Raw genomic sequence first — 15205 nt, 5'->3', positions numbered from 1 at the left:
GTTTGTAATGTATGTAGTACTCTGGTTGCTAGGGTCCAAATTTCCCTAGTAACCATGCATTGATTAGAATAAGATACAGGAATATGAATAGGAGAAGTCATGAACAGAAAGATGAGTAATAAAAAGTAGCTATAACTACATTTGTAGCTGTACAGAACATTTGTATTTAGATGGTCATTGACCCCCTTTTAAAAACTGCAAAGTCCGAAGTAAAAGGCAAATAATTAGAAAATGATATTAAAAAAAATAAAAATAATGAAGACCAATTGAAAAGTTGCTTGGATTTGGGCATTCTATAACATACTAAACGTTAACCTAAAGGTAAACCACCCGTTTAATGTACTATTTTCCCTGTCTCCATCTTATACCTGCACAGCTCTTTGCAGAACATGACACATTCCAATGGCACAGTAGTTGTAGAATAGTGTTTTTGTAGACTTATTTCTGTGGAACTGTGGGACTGCATCACAGAGGCATGGATAGGAGGAGGCTCAGCTTGATGCCTTTTAGATACTCTTGGGAGCCTGTCTCAGATGTCAGTTAGAACAATATTTGGGATGAATGCTGATGTCCTAGAGATTCTTGAAACTATAATTGCATGGCTGTTTGTAACCTTGTTTCTAAGGGGGACACAATGTTGAACCTCAAATGTTCAACTAAATATGTCTGATAATCTCTATTTACTCCATGACCCTTCATTTTAAGAACACTAATGAGTGGTGACAATTCAGAACCAGCCTCCATGCAGAATAACATATAGTCTACTGATATACATAAGGTGTGCTTTATTTAATATGGGCGCATATTTGGAATGCTATGCTGATGTTTGACATGTATATTGTGTTGCTTCGTAAACCAGCCCGTAATTGTTAACGTTATATACTACATACATAATAAGCCTATGTGCAATATAAATATTACAACCCTTGGGCCCCTGAAACTGTATAGGATACCTATTATCCCAGCTGAACGATTTTTATAATATATTATGTGGCCCATACTCTGTCTGGAAGCCCTGATCTTACTACCTACGTGGTTTTGTGCCAATTATAAGATCTTGAATAGCTGCATTCGTTTTATACTACTGGGTGCACTTGACCCAATAAATGAGGTGTGAGTTGTAGTTCAGCGTGTCCGATATACTCTTGTAAGTGTTCCTTTTTTATAATTTTTTCACGTTCTCTTGGTCCTAATGAATACTCGCTTATGATACTGGTGCATTTATTTATTTTTTTAGTATTGTTTCATTTTAGTTTGTGCAATTGGAACTTTGATGGGTGTGGGGGTGACCATATTGTTTGCTGTGACATCATCCCTGTTTTCCCGCCACGGAGGGTTTATCTGTGTGTTTGTTTGATTGTCACTTTGAAAAAGGCTGTGGGAGCAGCTGAAACGTCAGTCTCACCTCAAAAAAATATTGTTAGATCCTTAAAGTGGTTGTTCACCTTTGAGATAACTTTTAGTATGATATAGAAGGGGGTAAGTTGCTTAATTTTGGCCATTCTATAATATAGATATACTGTAGATATAATAAAAGTTACCTTAAAGGTGAAGAGAACTGCGAGTGCGGCTCCTTTTGAACTTTTTACAATTTGTCTAATACAGTCCTGCACCCAGGCCGCTACATTGTTTATATAGACTTGAGGTAGATATGATGCTGCTATGCAATTAGTTGTTATTTTTGTTTTGAATAATAACAGGTGTGGGACCTGTTATCCAGAATGCTTGGGACCTGGGGTTTTCTGGATAAGGGATCTTTCTGTAATTTGGATTTATTTATACCTTAAGTCTACTTGAAAAATAATTTAAACATTAAATAAACCCAGTAGACTTTGCTTCCAGTAAGGATTAATTATATCTTGGTTTCAGTCAAGTACAAGGTAATCTTTTATTATTACAGAGAAAAGGATTTGGATAAAATGGGTTCTATAGGAGTTTTTTTTGGAGTATGGATCACATACCTGTAAAACTGGCCATAGAAGCAAAGATCTGATCGTACGAATCGAGGATTCGGACGATTTTTGGACCGTTTATGGAGAGTCCCGTCATTTTTCGTCCGGCGGAGATCGGTTGTTTGGACGATCAGACAGGTTAAAAGATTTCTGTCGGCTGCTGCTTATATCTCTGCATGTATTGCCGATCATATGTTTTTCAGTGGGAGACTGTCACTAGCTTTGGTCGGACATAACTTTCGTACAATTGCTGTCAGGGGCAGAACATCGGCTGATCGGTTCTTTTGTACTTCATTTGATTTGAATGGTTAGTGGCAGGTCGGGAGATGGGGAAGTCCAATCATACGTTGATTCGTACAATCAGATCTTTGCGTCTGTGGCCAGCTTAAGGGATATTGGAGGGTGAGCTGCACACCTCAAACATGTAAATAGATTTTTCTTGGTTGATATAATAAACTATACCCGTAGTTACCCAATACAATTTACTGAAGCGCAAATATATTTATTTTTAGGTAAAAAAAAATCCAGTGTAGTACAGCCAATGTGCATTTTAATATGATAAACGAAAGCCCCAATCAGTGGGGTTGAGAGGGAGTATACTTGAGCTGAACTGGCATAATGTTATACGAAACAACTTGGATACAAATATTATTACTTACAAATCACATTCACTTGAGTCATTGCACTAGTCACTAAGTACAGAAGAAATTCATAACCTAATAATAAGGTTTTTTTTAATACATTATTCATTTATGCACTAGATGTATATATTTGTCTCTAGAAAAACAATATTTATAGGTCTGTAAATGCCATAACTATTGTCACTACCCAACTAAATCCACATTGTACCTTATTTTAATGCATAAAAGTATATGTTGTGAAAAGGGTTAATGTTGCACATTAAAAGGGGTGTGGTTCACGGTGATGTCTATTAAAGGGCAGCTCCACCCAAAATGTTTTTGCTTAATGAAAGCAATGTAATTCTAATCTACTTTCTGTTGCACGTTAAAAGTTTTAGATGGATTTAAAGTAATTACTGTTGAAAGCAGTGTTAAGCAAATGGAGCATCAGGCTGTTTCTTAGCCTGCGTGGAACTCAGGAGGCGAATAAGCCAATCCAAGTGGATTTGCTCCTTGCTGTAATTTCACTGACAGGTACAGTGTTCGCCTCTGCGTACTTATTGAGTGTGTTAAAGGGGTGGTTCACCTTTGAATTAAAAGAACAGTTCCACCCAAAAATGAAAGTGTGTTAAATTAATGAAAAAAATCATGTACTGTTGCCCTGTACTGGTAAAACTGATCTGTTTGCTTCAGAAACACAACTATGATTCATATAAACAAGCTGCTGTGTAGTAATGGCGGAAATTGAAAAAGTTACCTATAGGTCATGTTGATGATTTTTTGCTGATAGTTTTGCTTTTGTAAGTAATTGTTACTTGAAGTTCCTAAACCAGACTGTTTTGCCAACCTGACTGTCCCACCTCAGCCTGTCAGTTAGAGTTTCTAAAGAAGGCCAGGTTAAAGCTGCCAATATCGGTCCTTTAGACCAATTCGGCATCTTATCTGACCATGTGTGGGGGCTCCAGACGGGTTCTCCCGATCGATATCAGGCCAAAAATCAGCCAGATATCAATCAGTCAAGTTTGATTTTTTTTTTGTACGATCCAGGACCGCATCAGCTAGTTGATGAGGTCCTACAACCCGTCGGAGTCCATTGGTAGTATTGCAATCCGATTGTTTGGCCCCAAGGCCGAATTTTCGGATTCATCCGATATTGCCCAGCCGTTAGTGGGCATATTGGGTTAAGATTAAATTTTTTGATGTTCCTTTATCTTATAGTATGTTATAGAACGGCCAATTCCAAACAACTTTTCTATTGACTTTCATTATTTATTTTTTTAAAGTTTTTTTTATTTATTTGCCTTCTTACTCTTTCCGGCTTTCAAATTGGGGATTCACTGACCCCATGTAAAAACGAATGGACTCTTAAGACATATTTATTTTGCTACTTTTTAATACTTCTCTTTCTATTCAGGCCCTCTGCTATTCATATTACAGTTTATTTTTCTAATCAATGTATGGTTGCTAGTTTAATTAGGCCCCTAGCAACCAGCTTGCAGAAAATAAAGACTGGAGAGCTGCTGAATAAAAAGCTAAATAACTAAAAAAAAAAACCACACAATAAATGAAAACCAATTGCAAATTGTCTCAGAATATGACTCTATATCATACTTTAAATTAACTAAAGGTGAAAAACCCCTTTAAGGCACACACACAAGTAAAAATATGACGAGGCCTTTCCCTATAAGCAATCAATTTCTCTATCTAGAGAGCTATTTGCACGTAGATTGTGAGGGAGTCAGATGGGTTGAATGTGTAATGTATTGACTCTAGTTTTTTTTTTGTATCAAATCTATTGGAAATCAGGACAAGAGAAGATTCCTTGTTTGATTAGACCTCTCCCTGCTATGCCCACATTTAGGGTTGCCACCTGGTCGGTATTTTGCCGGCCTGGCGGTAAAAATGATGGTTGATCCTAATGTTATTAAAGGAAAACTATACCCCCCAAACAATGTAGGTCTCTATTAAAAGATACTGAGTAAAACAGCTCATGTGTAAAACCCTGCTTCATGTAAATGAACCATTATCATAATAATATACTTTTTTAGTAGTATGTGCCATTGGGTAATCATAAATAGAAAATTGCCATTTTAAAAAATAAGGGATGCCCCCTGAGATCGTAAGATTCACTGTGCACACATACAAACCACATGTAAGGTCACATGAGCCAATTAAGAGACAGAGTTCTGCCTTTTGCTTCCTCACTTCTTCCTGTTGCAGTTAGTGTTGTAGTATTTCTGGTCAGGTGATCTCTGAGGCAGCACAGATAGAGTCACGAAATGGTGGTTCAAGGCAAGAGATGTAAAAGGGCGATATTTATGTAAATATATATTCCAGTTTGGTAAGATTCTTTAATATGTCATTCAATTTGATATAAACTATCTGTTGCTTAAGTATTCATTTTGGGGGTATAGTTTTCCTTTAATATGGAAAAAAGATAAATAGGAAGGCCGGTATTTTTTTCCAGAAAAGGTGGCAACCCTACATTGAGGTGGATGCGGCCAGGATCCCACAGGATTTTTAACCCTGCCCGATCAACATCTGGCCACCTTTCGGCCAGATATTGCCCCACACACGGGCCAATAAGCTGCCCACTCAGTCGGCCATATAAGGCCAGCTTTAGGGAGTGGTTATCTGGTTACCTTCCCATTGTTCTGTTGTTAGGCTGCTGGGTGGGGGGAAGGTTTGTGATGTCACTCCAACTTGCAGTATAGCAGTAAAAAGTGACTTAAGTTTATCAGAGCACAAGTCACATGACTGGTGGCAGCTGGGAAACCGACCATATAATCTTGTATAAGATTTAATATACTGTACTGGTGGGTATAGGAGGGGAAAAGCAAGAAATCCTTCAGGTCCAACCCTGTTAAAACCATCAAATTAATTCAGAGCAGGGCTTTCCAGCTGGCCTGTATATGGTTCTCTAAAGGAATATTATGACCCGAGTCTGCTAAAGAGCTCTAGAGATTTGTTTTGTAATACTGTATCAGTTGAATATGATCGCCCCCCAAACGTTTTACAGATATGGGACCTGTTCTCCAGAATGCCTGGGAAAATCATGTAAACATTAAATAACCTCGATAGGCTGGTTTGTTTCCAATAAGGCTTAATTGTGTGTTAGTTGGGATCAGTTACAAGATTCTGTTTTATTATTACAGAGAAAAAGGAAATCATTTTCAAAAAAATGGATTATTTAGATAAAATGGAGTCTATGGGAGACAGCCTTCCCATAATTCTGAGCTGTATGGATCCTTTACCTGTATTTCAAATAAGCTCTCCACTGCGTGTAAGCGATTCTAGATCAGTTTTTCTAGTTCCCCCCCCTAATGAAAAGCATAAAATGGGAGGGTGATTTAGACAAGTTGTTTGTGATTGAGATCTACTGGTCACCAGCTAAAGGTCTAGTGTGAGATCTGGATCTACCTTTTGGGCACCCCTGCTGTAAAACAATGTAATATTATGAGCCAAATTTTTATTTCTTGGCCGGTTTCTCTATTCTTGCTGCGAAAAGTTACGCATATTTATAATAGACAAAAGCCATGAATTAGAGTCCTGCGCGGGTCCATTTTTTGGGACCCGTACCCGCAACCCCAACCCGCATTCTTACCCGCTTGGACCAGCTACCCCACCCGCAAGTACCTTATCTGCGACCTGCTGACCATTAAGATTCAGGAAGTGCTGTCATTGTCAACCGGAAGAGACGTCATCGGTAGTAGACGTGCCCAGAAAAAACGAGTAAATATCGCTATTGAGAAGAACCGCGGCCCAAACTGCAGAACCGCTGACCCGCTTCTATACCTGCACCTGGAACTTCTAACCCCAACCCGCAGGGTACCACAGGTTTTTGCGGGTAACCCGCGGGTACCCGACCTGCTGCAGGACTCTACCATGAATATCCTTTAAATTATAACCTCATAAACAGCTCTTAATGATGTCATCAGTTATATACAGAGAATATTGATGTAATTTTTGTCACATAAACTTGTGTATTGTGTAAAAAAAAAAAAAGGTCATGGTCCTAGAACTCCTCTGTGACTTATAATACTTTAATTAATTTTACAATAGGGTGTACTTTATTCACTATATAAACTGGTTCAGTTTAAGCAGTTTGGGTAGTTGCTTCACTTCTATGGCATGTTATGCTGTGTGCTTCCACAGTCAGCTAATTTTGATTCATTACATGGCAGCTTTGTGCTCCTGCTTTCTAATCTTTATTGCTTACTGAATGCTCAAGCTTAGCTAAGTCTGGATAGATTGCACATAACTGCACCTTCCCCACACTCATCGACATGAACTTTGCCCCTGTTTTGGCTTTTTCAGCAGATTGTTAGGTGGGCTTTTCCTTACTCAGAAAGATTGAGGATCACGTACATCTAACAGCCTTATCTGCAGGGACTTCTAGACCAACCTGATCTGGTGTTTATCATTAATACCAATGCAAACAACCCAGGTCACATTTGTGAGTTTAGTCCGTTTGTCCAGCTTTTCCCATGTAGTCAGCAAGGTAACTGATACAAAATCTGTTCCATGAACGTTTTATAACTTCTTACAAAGTAATCTATGCAGCCCCCGTGGATGCTGGTGGGTCCTAAAATGCCTTCAAGGGCCCTTACCACCCATGTGGGTGCTGGTTTTTATACATTAAAGGGGTTGTTCACCTTCAAGCACTTTTCTGTTCAGTTGGTTTCAGATAGTTCACCAGAAATTAAGTAGAATCCCTGAGTTTCATTATAGGGGAACTCCACAAAAACATAACTTTTATGCTTTTTGAAAAGAAAACCTAATTTCAAGTTACTTTGCAATATACATCAATTAAAAAATATGCAAACATTTCATGATTTTTTAATGGTTTCTGACCGTGCCTAGCCCCCTGCTCTACTGCTGATCTGTCTGACTACTTTGCTGAGCTGGCTGACTACTGTTACTTTGTATCAACAGACCAGTGTTTAGTCCCTCCTTCCCTGCCAGGATTTCACATGATGCAGAAAGAGAAGAACTGTTAAACAGCTGGATTTCAGCATAGAAATGGCATTTAATCATACTTTTTGAAGAAACCATTAACTGTGATGGGTATATTAGGGGTTTCTGTGTTATGTGGGCCTCTTTATCAAATTCTGGTTTGGAAGCCAGAGTTCTCCTTTAAAGGCAACTGTTAAATTGATACAATAGTTGCTGATATTCCACAGATACTGCTGAGAAATGTATCAACTAATTGTATGAACTACATTTACCAAATTGTATCCATTCAGATGCTCATGGATCACATGGAGCTGCCAGACTGAAACAATAGAAGGAGGAACGTTAAGCTTTTAACTTACATTTTGTGAAAATGGTAAAAAATAAAAAGATGGGAAGCAATTGGAAAAAAGTCTTTGTTTATAGCAAGCAATCTGAAACCAACTCAACTAAAAAACTGGAAGTTGAACGACCCCTTTAAAGGAACAGTAACACCAACAAATGAAAGAGTATTAAACAAATAATATAATGTACTGTTGCCTGCACTGGTAAAACAAAGTTGCTGGGTAGCCATTCAAGCCCGTGATACACAGTAGATAACCAATAAATTCTAAAAAAAATAAATCTCATTGTATACTACTTAGCTTATCTGCTGTGTATCCTGTGCCTTTTTTATTTCACCTTTGAATGGCTGCCACCATGGCTACACAGCAGCTTTTTTTTATATAAACTATAGTAGTGTTTCTAGAGTTACTAGTGCTGCACAACACTACATGATATTTGCATTACTTTAAAACACTTTTGTTGGTCTTACTGTTCCTTTAACAGATTCTTACTCTTCATTAATGTAAGTGTGTAGTTGCTTCTAAAGTTCTAATTCCTTTTATATAAATAACCAGTTCACACAGTTAGACCTTGTGGCTGGCAGAGTGCCCACATTGACATCACATGCCAGGACAGGAGGGCTAGTCTGGAGTCCAAACTCAGAACTGCAAATGTTGCAAGAAATATTTGGTAACATTTTTATATATAAATTGAAAATACACTTTGGGGCAGATTTATCAAGGGTCGAAGTGAAAATTCGAATTAAAAAATTCGAATTTGAGCTATTTTTTGTGTACTTTGACTAGGGAATAGTCCAAATTCGATTTGAATTTGAAAAAATTTGAATATCGAAATTTGTGTACTGTCTCTTTAAAAATACGACTTGGACCGTTCACCATCTAAAACCTGCCGAATTGGTTTTAGCCTATGGGAGACCTCCTAGAACTTATTTGGAGTCAATTGGTGGACTAAATTTAAAAAAAAAAAAACCTCAATCGAATTTGATCGAATACAATGTTACATCGATTCATTCGAATTCTAACGGAAACGGCCTATTCACCCGGGAAAAAAAAAACTTTGATTTCTTTTACATTTCAGTTGGTCTTTTTTTATTTGAAATTCAACCCTTGATAAAACATCCCCATACTCTGTCTACCGGAGGACATTTTTGTTGGGCACAGTATTTGTTTAAAGGAACATTTCAGTGTAAAAAGGAAAACTGGATGAAAAGATGGTCTGTGCAAAATAAAAAAATGTTTCTAATATAGTTAATTAGGCAAAAATGTAATGTATAAAGGCTGGAGTGACTGGATGTCTAACATAATAGCCAGAACACTACTTCCTGCTTTTCAGCTCTCTAACTCTTGAGTTAGTCAGCGACTTGAAGGGTGGGGCCACATGGGACATAACTGTTCAGTGAGTTTGCCCAGATTCAAAAGCAACAGTTATGGCCCATGTGCCCCCACCCTACTGCCTGGTGACTAATCAGTGGAAACCAAGAGAGCTGAAAAGCAGGAAGTAGTGTTCTGGCTATTATGTTAGACATCCAGTCACTCCAGCCTTTATACATTACATTTTTGGCTAACTAACTATATTAGAAACATTTTTTATTTTGCACAGCCTATCTATTTACCCAGTTTTTATTTTTATACTGAACAATTTTTTTAAAGCTATGCTATATGTGTTGAGCTATCTTTGTGCTGGTACAAGTTGTCCATTTGCTATACTGTGATTCCTGTTATAACTATAAAGGCAAGTCTTTAGTGACAGTCAGGCCTGTACTGGAAATCTGGGGGTTCTGGCAAATTGCAGAAGGGCTGCTCTAAGATGCCACAGACAGTCACTACTTAATGGACCAGTGAGGGGGTTATTTCAGCCACTGTCTACTTGAAATGCTATGACCTGTTTTGAATCCTACTCTGGATCTGGTGTCAGTTTGTCTTTTAGTCCTTTTTCTATTTTTTTCATACAGAAGCAGCCAATCGGCTTTAGAGGTTTTTCATTATTTTGGTAATGATAAACTGGTCAAATACTCTCTGTGACATTTATGACTTTATAAAAATAAAATAAAGCTATAGGGCTGGCCAGAGCAGTTAATACTGGGCCAGGACTGAATGCCACTTAACTTGACATTTAGATGTGAATACTACTCCTTCATAACTCCCAACATTTTAGAAATAGGAAGAGGGACGAGCTCCAAAGAGCAACATTTTGGCCACGCCCATGTTGTGGCCACACCCCCTAATTACCATGTCCATTTTACAAAACTTGGCAAGTTATGAAAGTTTGAACACATTTCTGTGGTTTTTATGCGTTAATTGAGATATGCCTGATGGTGCCGGTAGGGATTTTCACTTTTGCTTAAAGGGGAACTATTGCAAAAATGAAAATTTAATATAAGCTTCGTCATACTGAAATAAGAAACTTTCTAAATACAATCAATTAAAGATTCTGCATAGTTTCTGAAATAATCAAGTTTATCTTCACTATCCCTCTCTCAGCATCTGTTTCTCTTCATTCTGTCTTCATGCAGCAGTTGGGTGTCAGATAATCATTGACCATTAGATCCAATATATCTTATAGGGGGGCTCCTTTTGCCCAGAAGAGTTATTAGAGCTCACTCAAATAACTGATTGCAGTACAGACAAAATCTAACAAAATAATTGCCTTTTGTACAAATCCTGCATGTAGAGAGACAGGATTTCTTGTGATTTAAATAGAGTGAGCTCTATGGGTAGGACTACACAGATGTTTTTGGCGCGATCCGACGCGCTGCAACGGAAATAAGGTAAGTGATAGGAATGTCCGATGAAGTCGCAGCGTTGCTCTGATGCAACACAACTGTCGGGACGCATCGTTTGCATCCTACAGTCGTGTTGCGTCGGATCAACGCTGCAACTTCATCTGACATTTCTCTCTTTTACCTTATTTCTATGGCATGCTATTTGTCGCAGCCCTTTGGATCACGCCGAAATGTCTGTGTGGTCCTACCCTAATACGTCTTCTAGGCAAAATGAGCCCTCTTAGATATATTTGATCTAACTCAATGATTATCTGACACCCAACTGCTGCATGAAGAGAAAATGAAGAAAAAAATAGATGCTGAGAGAGGAATAGTGAAGATAAACTTGAGTATTTCAGAAACGGTACAGAATATTTGATTATATGTAGAAAGTTTCTTATTTCAGTGTCATGAAGCTTATATTCTATTTTCATTTTCGCAATCTTTCCACTTTAAATTATGTCTTGGGGTGGTTTTATTGTGCTGAAAAACAGCAGCACTGGCACGGTCATGTGTATCCATTGGAAGACGCAGCAGATCTTTCCAAGTTCTGGTAGAGAAGTAGCCCGTTTACTATCATCATGTACATAGTGCTTGCCCACAGTGTCAGACTCTGCTTGTTGCACTCTTCTTTCATATTTTTTGTTTGTCCTGTTTTCTCCCAGCGCTGACATTGGCTCTGTCTGTTCAAGCCATTAAGATTACTGCTTAACTCTGACATTTTGATATATACAAGAAAACTGATCTGACCACTATATTTAGAGGAGACAGTGCTGTCTGAAACCTGTTTGTGGAAATACATACCATCATGCCTGTTAATGAAAAAGCTTTCTGGGCTTTCACTGCTTAATTATGATTATTGTCTATTGGAGCAGTATAAAGAACTTTTATCTGGCTTTCAAACTCTTCTGGTAGCACTTACTGTCCCTCCAGTGGAGGCAAAAAAAGTTGCTGTTTGCTATAGTGATATAGTGAGCTGCATATGATGGGTACGGCTTGCACTGAAACAGGATTATAATCAAGGTTTTAATTTATCTTCGAAAACACCACTAGATATGCACTTGTTTTTCTATTAAGCAAAATGTAGCAGGTAGGTTACAAAGGCATTATAAGCTAATGCTTAATATTATTCCTTGATATAAAGCTTAAAGAACAAGGAAGGGAAGATTAACAATATATTTCCCCAGGCAGGTGCATTTTTCCTTAAAGTGGACCTGTCCCCCAGATATAAAAAGCTGTATAATAAAAGTTAATAAAAAAATTAAACGTGAACTCCAAGTTCTTTTTTTTTTTTATCAAAGCGTTCATAGCTCTTGTAAACTCTTTAAAAATCTCAGCTGTCAATCAAATATTGCCTGCCCCTTCTCTGTGCCTTATGCATAGAGGCGGGCAAGCAATTACTTTCCATTCAGCACCTCCTAGATGTCACTGTTCTCCCCACATTCCCCCGTTCTCTTTAACATTTAATGTGTAACCAGGGCATGGGGATGGACATCAGGTCCCCCATTCTGGTGCACAAACAAGATTCTGAGATGATGCAAGGCTTTCCTTAATAACAGTGTCCACAATATGGCTCCTGCCTGCTTGCTATAATTCCGAGTTCCCAGACTGATGGAAACAAGATTCAAATAATTTATACAGTGTAATTAAAGTTAATTTTGCTTGACTAACATGATAAAATAGGATTTGGAATATTTTTCTTTTTGCCGACAGGTCCCATTTAAAATAACATCTACACTTTACTTTCTAAAGCATATCTAGCACTAAATGTGTCTAAGCCAGGGATGTCTGACAATACATAAGATGGCACTGAGATGTGCTAAATATTTTAGCATTTCTTTGTCCTTTAAATGAAAATGTACCCATTCTGATGACTTGTTTTTTGTTTTTTTTTTTTGAATGTATGTTTAATATTATTATATTGCTGTTGGAGGATGGTTTCTTTTGCAACCCTCCACCGTTCTAGAGAGAATGTAAAATGTAGCTATTGGGAATGTTGAACTAATACTTTCATCCCACATTGGTAATACATAAATCGTCTTTATATAATGACTTGTCCACACTATTGACATGAATACCTTTTATGTAGCATGTTTACCCACATACCTTTTTATTTTTATTTCCTTAGACTATGAGAAGACACAGAAATGAAGTGACTGTTGAGCTGCGAAAGGTAATCTTACTCTCTGTGATGGTTTTTGATCTCCTAATTTGAGACGGTAAGATGTATGTGCTTAGGGCCACCATCAAATCTCATGCTGCTTAAAGGAGAAACAAACCCTTAATAAAAAAAAAAACCCTACTCCCCTACCCTACATAGACCCCCGCTACCCTGGGCAAATGCCTCTAACTCTTTACTTACCCCTCCATGTCGATTCTGTCCAGCGGAGTTCACAGGCGCCATCTTCAACTACTTTGGTAATCCGCAATTTACGTGAGTTTCGGCACATGCGCATTTGTCGTGGCACAGAAAATTGCTCCAACTGTACATGCACCGCTACGCCGGTCTCATCCTGAAGTATACCGAAGAGAAGAAGATGGCTGCCAAATCTTCTGCCAATATCGGTTGGCTTGTCTCCCACCATACACTCAACGATTATCATATGAAAATTAATCTTGGTTGGGGATATAACATTTTAGCCCAGCAAGTGCATTTTAATAGTTTGGAAATCTGGGGTTTATACATCACTTAGTTCTTTAAAGAGGCTGATCAGGCATCCACATTTGGTTTCATTTCAGAACAAACGAGACGAGCACCTGTTGAAAAAAAGAAATGTCCCACAAGAAGAGAGTTTAGAAGATTCAGATGTCGATGGAGATTTTAAATCGGTATGGGATGATCTGAAACACATTGTTTTTCGATCTGTGTTTGTGTATCTGCTTGTTAAATGCATTCCCCCCCCCCCCACTATTGGTAGAATTAACTGATGTTTTTCTGTTCTCTTAATTAGCAAAATGTAACACTCGAAGCAATATTGCAGGTATGTAAGGTTTTTGTTTAGTGTCGCATTGTGTGATTGCTTCCATCTCTGCATCTGTGTATATAGTTATGCTCTTTATTTGCAGAATGCCACCAACGATAATCCAGCAGTCCAACTAAGTGCAGTGCAAGCAGCAAGGTAAAGATCGAATAATTATATGTTTTATTTGTCATGTAAAATTTAAAACGTAAACGTAACTTTTAGTATGTTATAGAATGGCAAATTCTAAGCAACTTTTCAATTGGTCTTCATTATTTATATTTTATAGTTTTTAAATTATTTGCTTACTTCTCCTGACTCTTTACAGCTTTCAAATGGGGGGTCACTGACCCCAGCTACCGACAAATGCTCCGTAAGGCTACAAATGTATTTTTATTGCTACTTTTTATTATTCATCTTTCTATTCAGGCCTTCACCTATTCATATTCCAGTCTCTTATTCAAACCCAGAAGTGATTGCTAGGTTAATTTAGACCCCGGTAACCACATTGTTGATACTGCAAACTAGTGAGCTGCTGAATAAAAAGCTAAATAACTTAAAAAAAAAATTAAAAAAAAAAAATTAAAACCAATTGCAAATTGTCTCAGAATATCAGTCTCTATATCATACGAACAGTTAACTCGAAGGTGAACAACCCCTTTAAGTTTGCCAAATGCAGTGTTTTCAAACAGGTCATTTTACTTTGAGGTGGGAAGGGCTGATCACAAACAGAATCGCTTTATTTACAAGCCACTATGAAATGTGGGAGGAGTTCATGTGTACTAAATTTCAGTCTTGCTTGTATCAAAGCTACATCATGTGATGTTAATGAAGAAAATACTCATTTCTGAGCAGGGTCTTATAGAACTAATGTCCTCTTCTATTTTCATTGCAGAAAATTACTGTCCAGTGACAGAAATCCACCTATTGATGATCTAATAAAATCGGGAATTTTGCCGATTCTAGTGAAATGCTTAGAGGCAGATGATAAGTAAGTAAAGCACAATCTTCAGTTTCTGTATATTATCATAAATTAATTTGTCACATATATCTGTTAGTAGAATTCACAGGATTCTGTATGTTTGGCGTTCTGCATAAATCTGCTTTACGATGTGGCGTATTCTAGTGAGGATTGCCCAACAAAAACCAGTACTGCCACTTTAAATTTTCCTTATGGGCAACAGAGAGCAATACTGTGCATTGAACACTGTGTTTGGGCTAATAGAAATAATGAGAGTAAAACACCCTAACTTCCAATGTACCATTTCCCTAAACCTCTTGCATTGTCCTTGGTGTAACTTTCGGCAACTTTTAAGCACTAAAATACTTTGTTGTTGTTTGATACCTTTTGAGCACTGCCCTGACTGTATTAGAACTGTGTTGACTGAATCTAGCAGTGTAAGGGCTTTACTTCATAGCTGTACTTTAAAGAAATGGCTTAGTATCTGCAGTTCTCTTTGGTAAATTATATACTCTCTTCTATTCCTTATTGTGTTATTTCTTACCATGACCCCATTGTCTTCAGCCCTATATATAAAGCTAAATATGCAGTAGGTGCAGGTATCACTGGATTTGATTTAATTGCACCTCCTTTGCCGTATGTATGAGACAAAG

General features: G+C 37.7%; 1 protein-coding gene across 2 annotated transcripts in view; it reads left to right on the top strand.

Moving 5' to 3' along the window:
- The window catches only part of kpna3.S (karyopherin alpha 3 (importin alpha 4) S homeolog), a 33300-nt gene that overhangs the window by 2858 nt on the left and 15237 nt on the right, over positions 1–15205 (top strand). The window contains exons 2-6 of one of the 2 annotated variants that reach the window (XM_018248162.2): positions 12760–12804; positions 13371–13460; positions 13583–13606; positions 13692–13750; positions 14487–14582. In XM_018248162.2, coding sequence (XP_018103651.1) covers positions 12760–12804; positions 13371–13460; positions 13583–13606; positions 13692–13750; positions 14487–14582 — 314 coding nt within the window. 2 annotated transcript variants of the gene reach the window in all.

This window comes from Xenopus laevis, chromosome 2S (assembly GCF_017654675.1).
Source record: "Xenopus laevis strain J_2021 chromosome 2S, Xenopus_laevis_v10.1, whole genome shotgun sequence".
Taxonomy (NCBI): domain Eukaryota; kingdom Metazoa; phylum Chordata; class Amphibia; order Anura; family Pipidae; genus Xenopus; species Xenopus laevis.
Note: the sequence above shows the minus strand (reverse complement) of the source record. Positions and strands in the feature narration are given on the sequence as shown.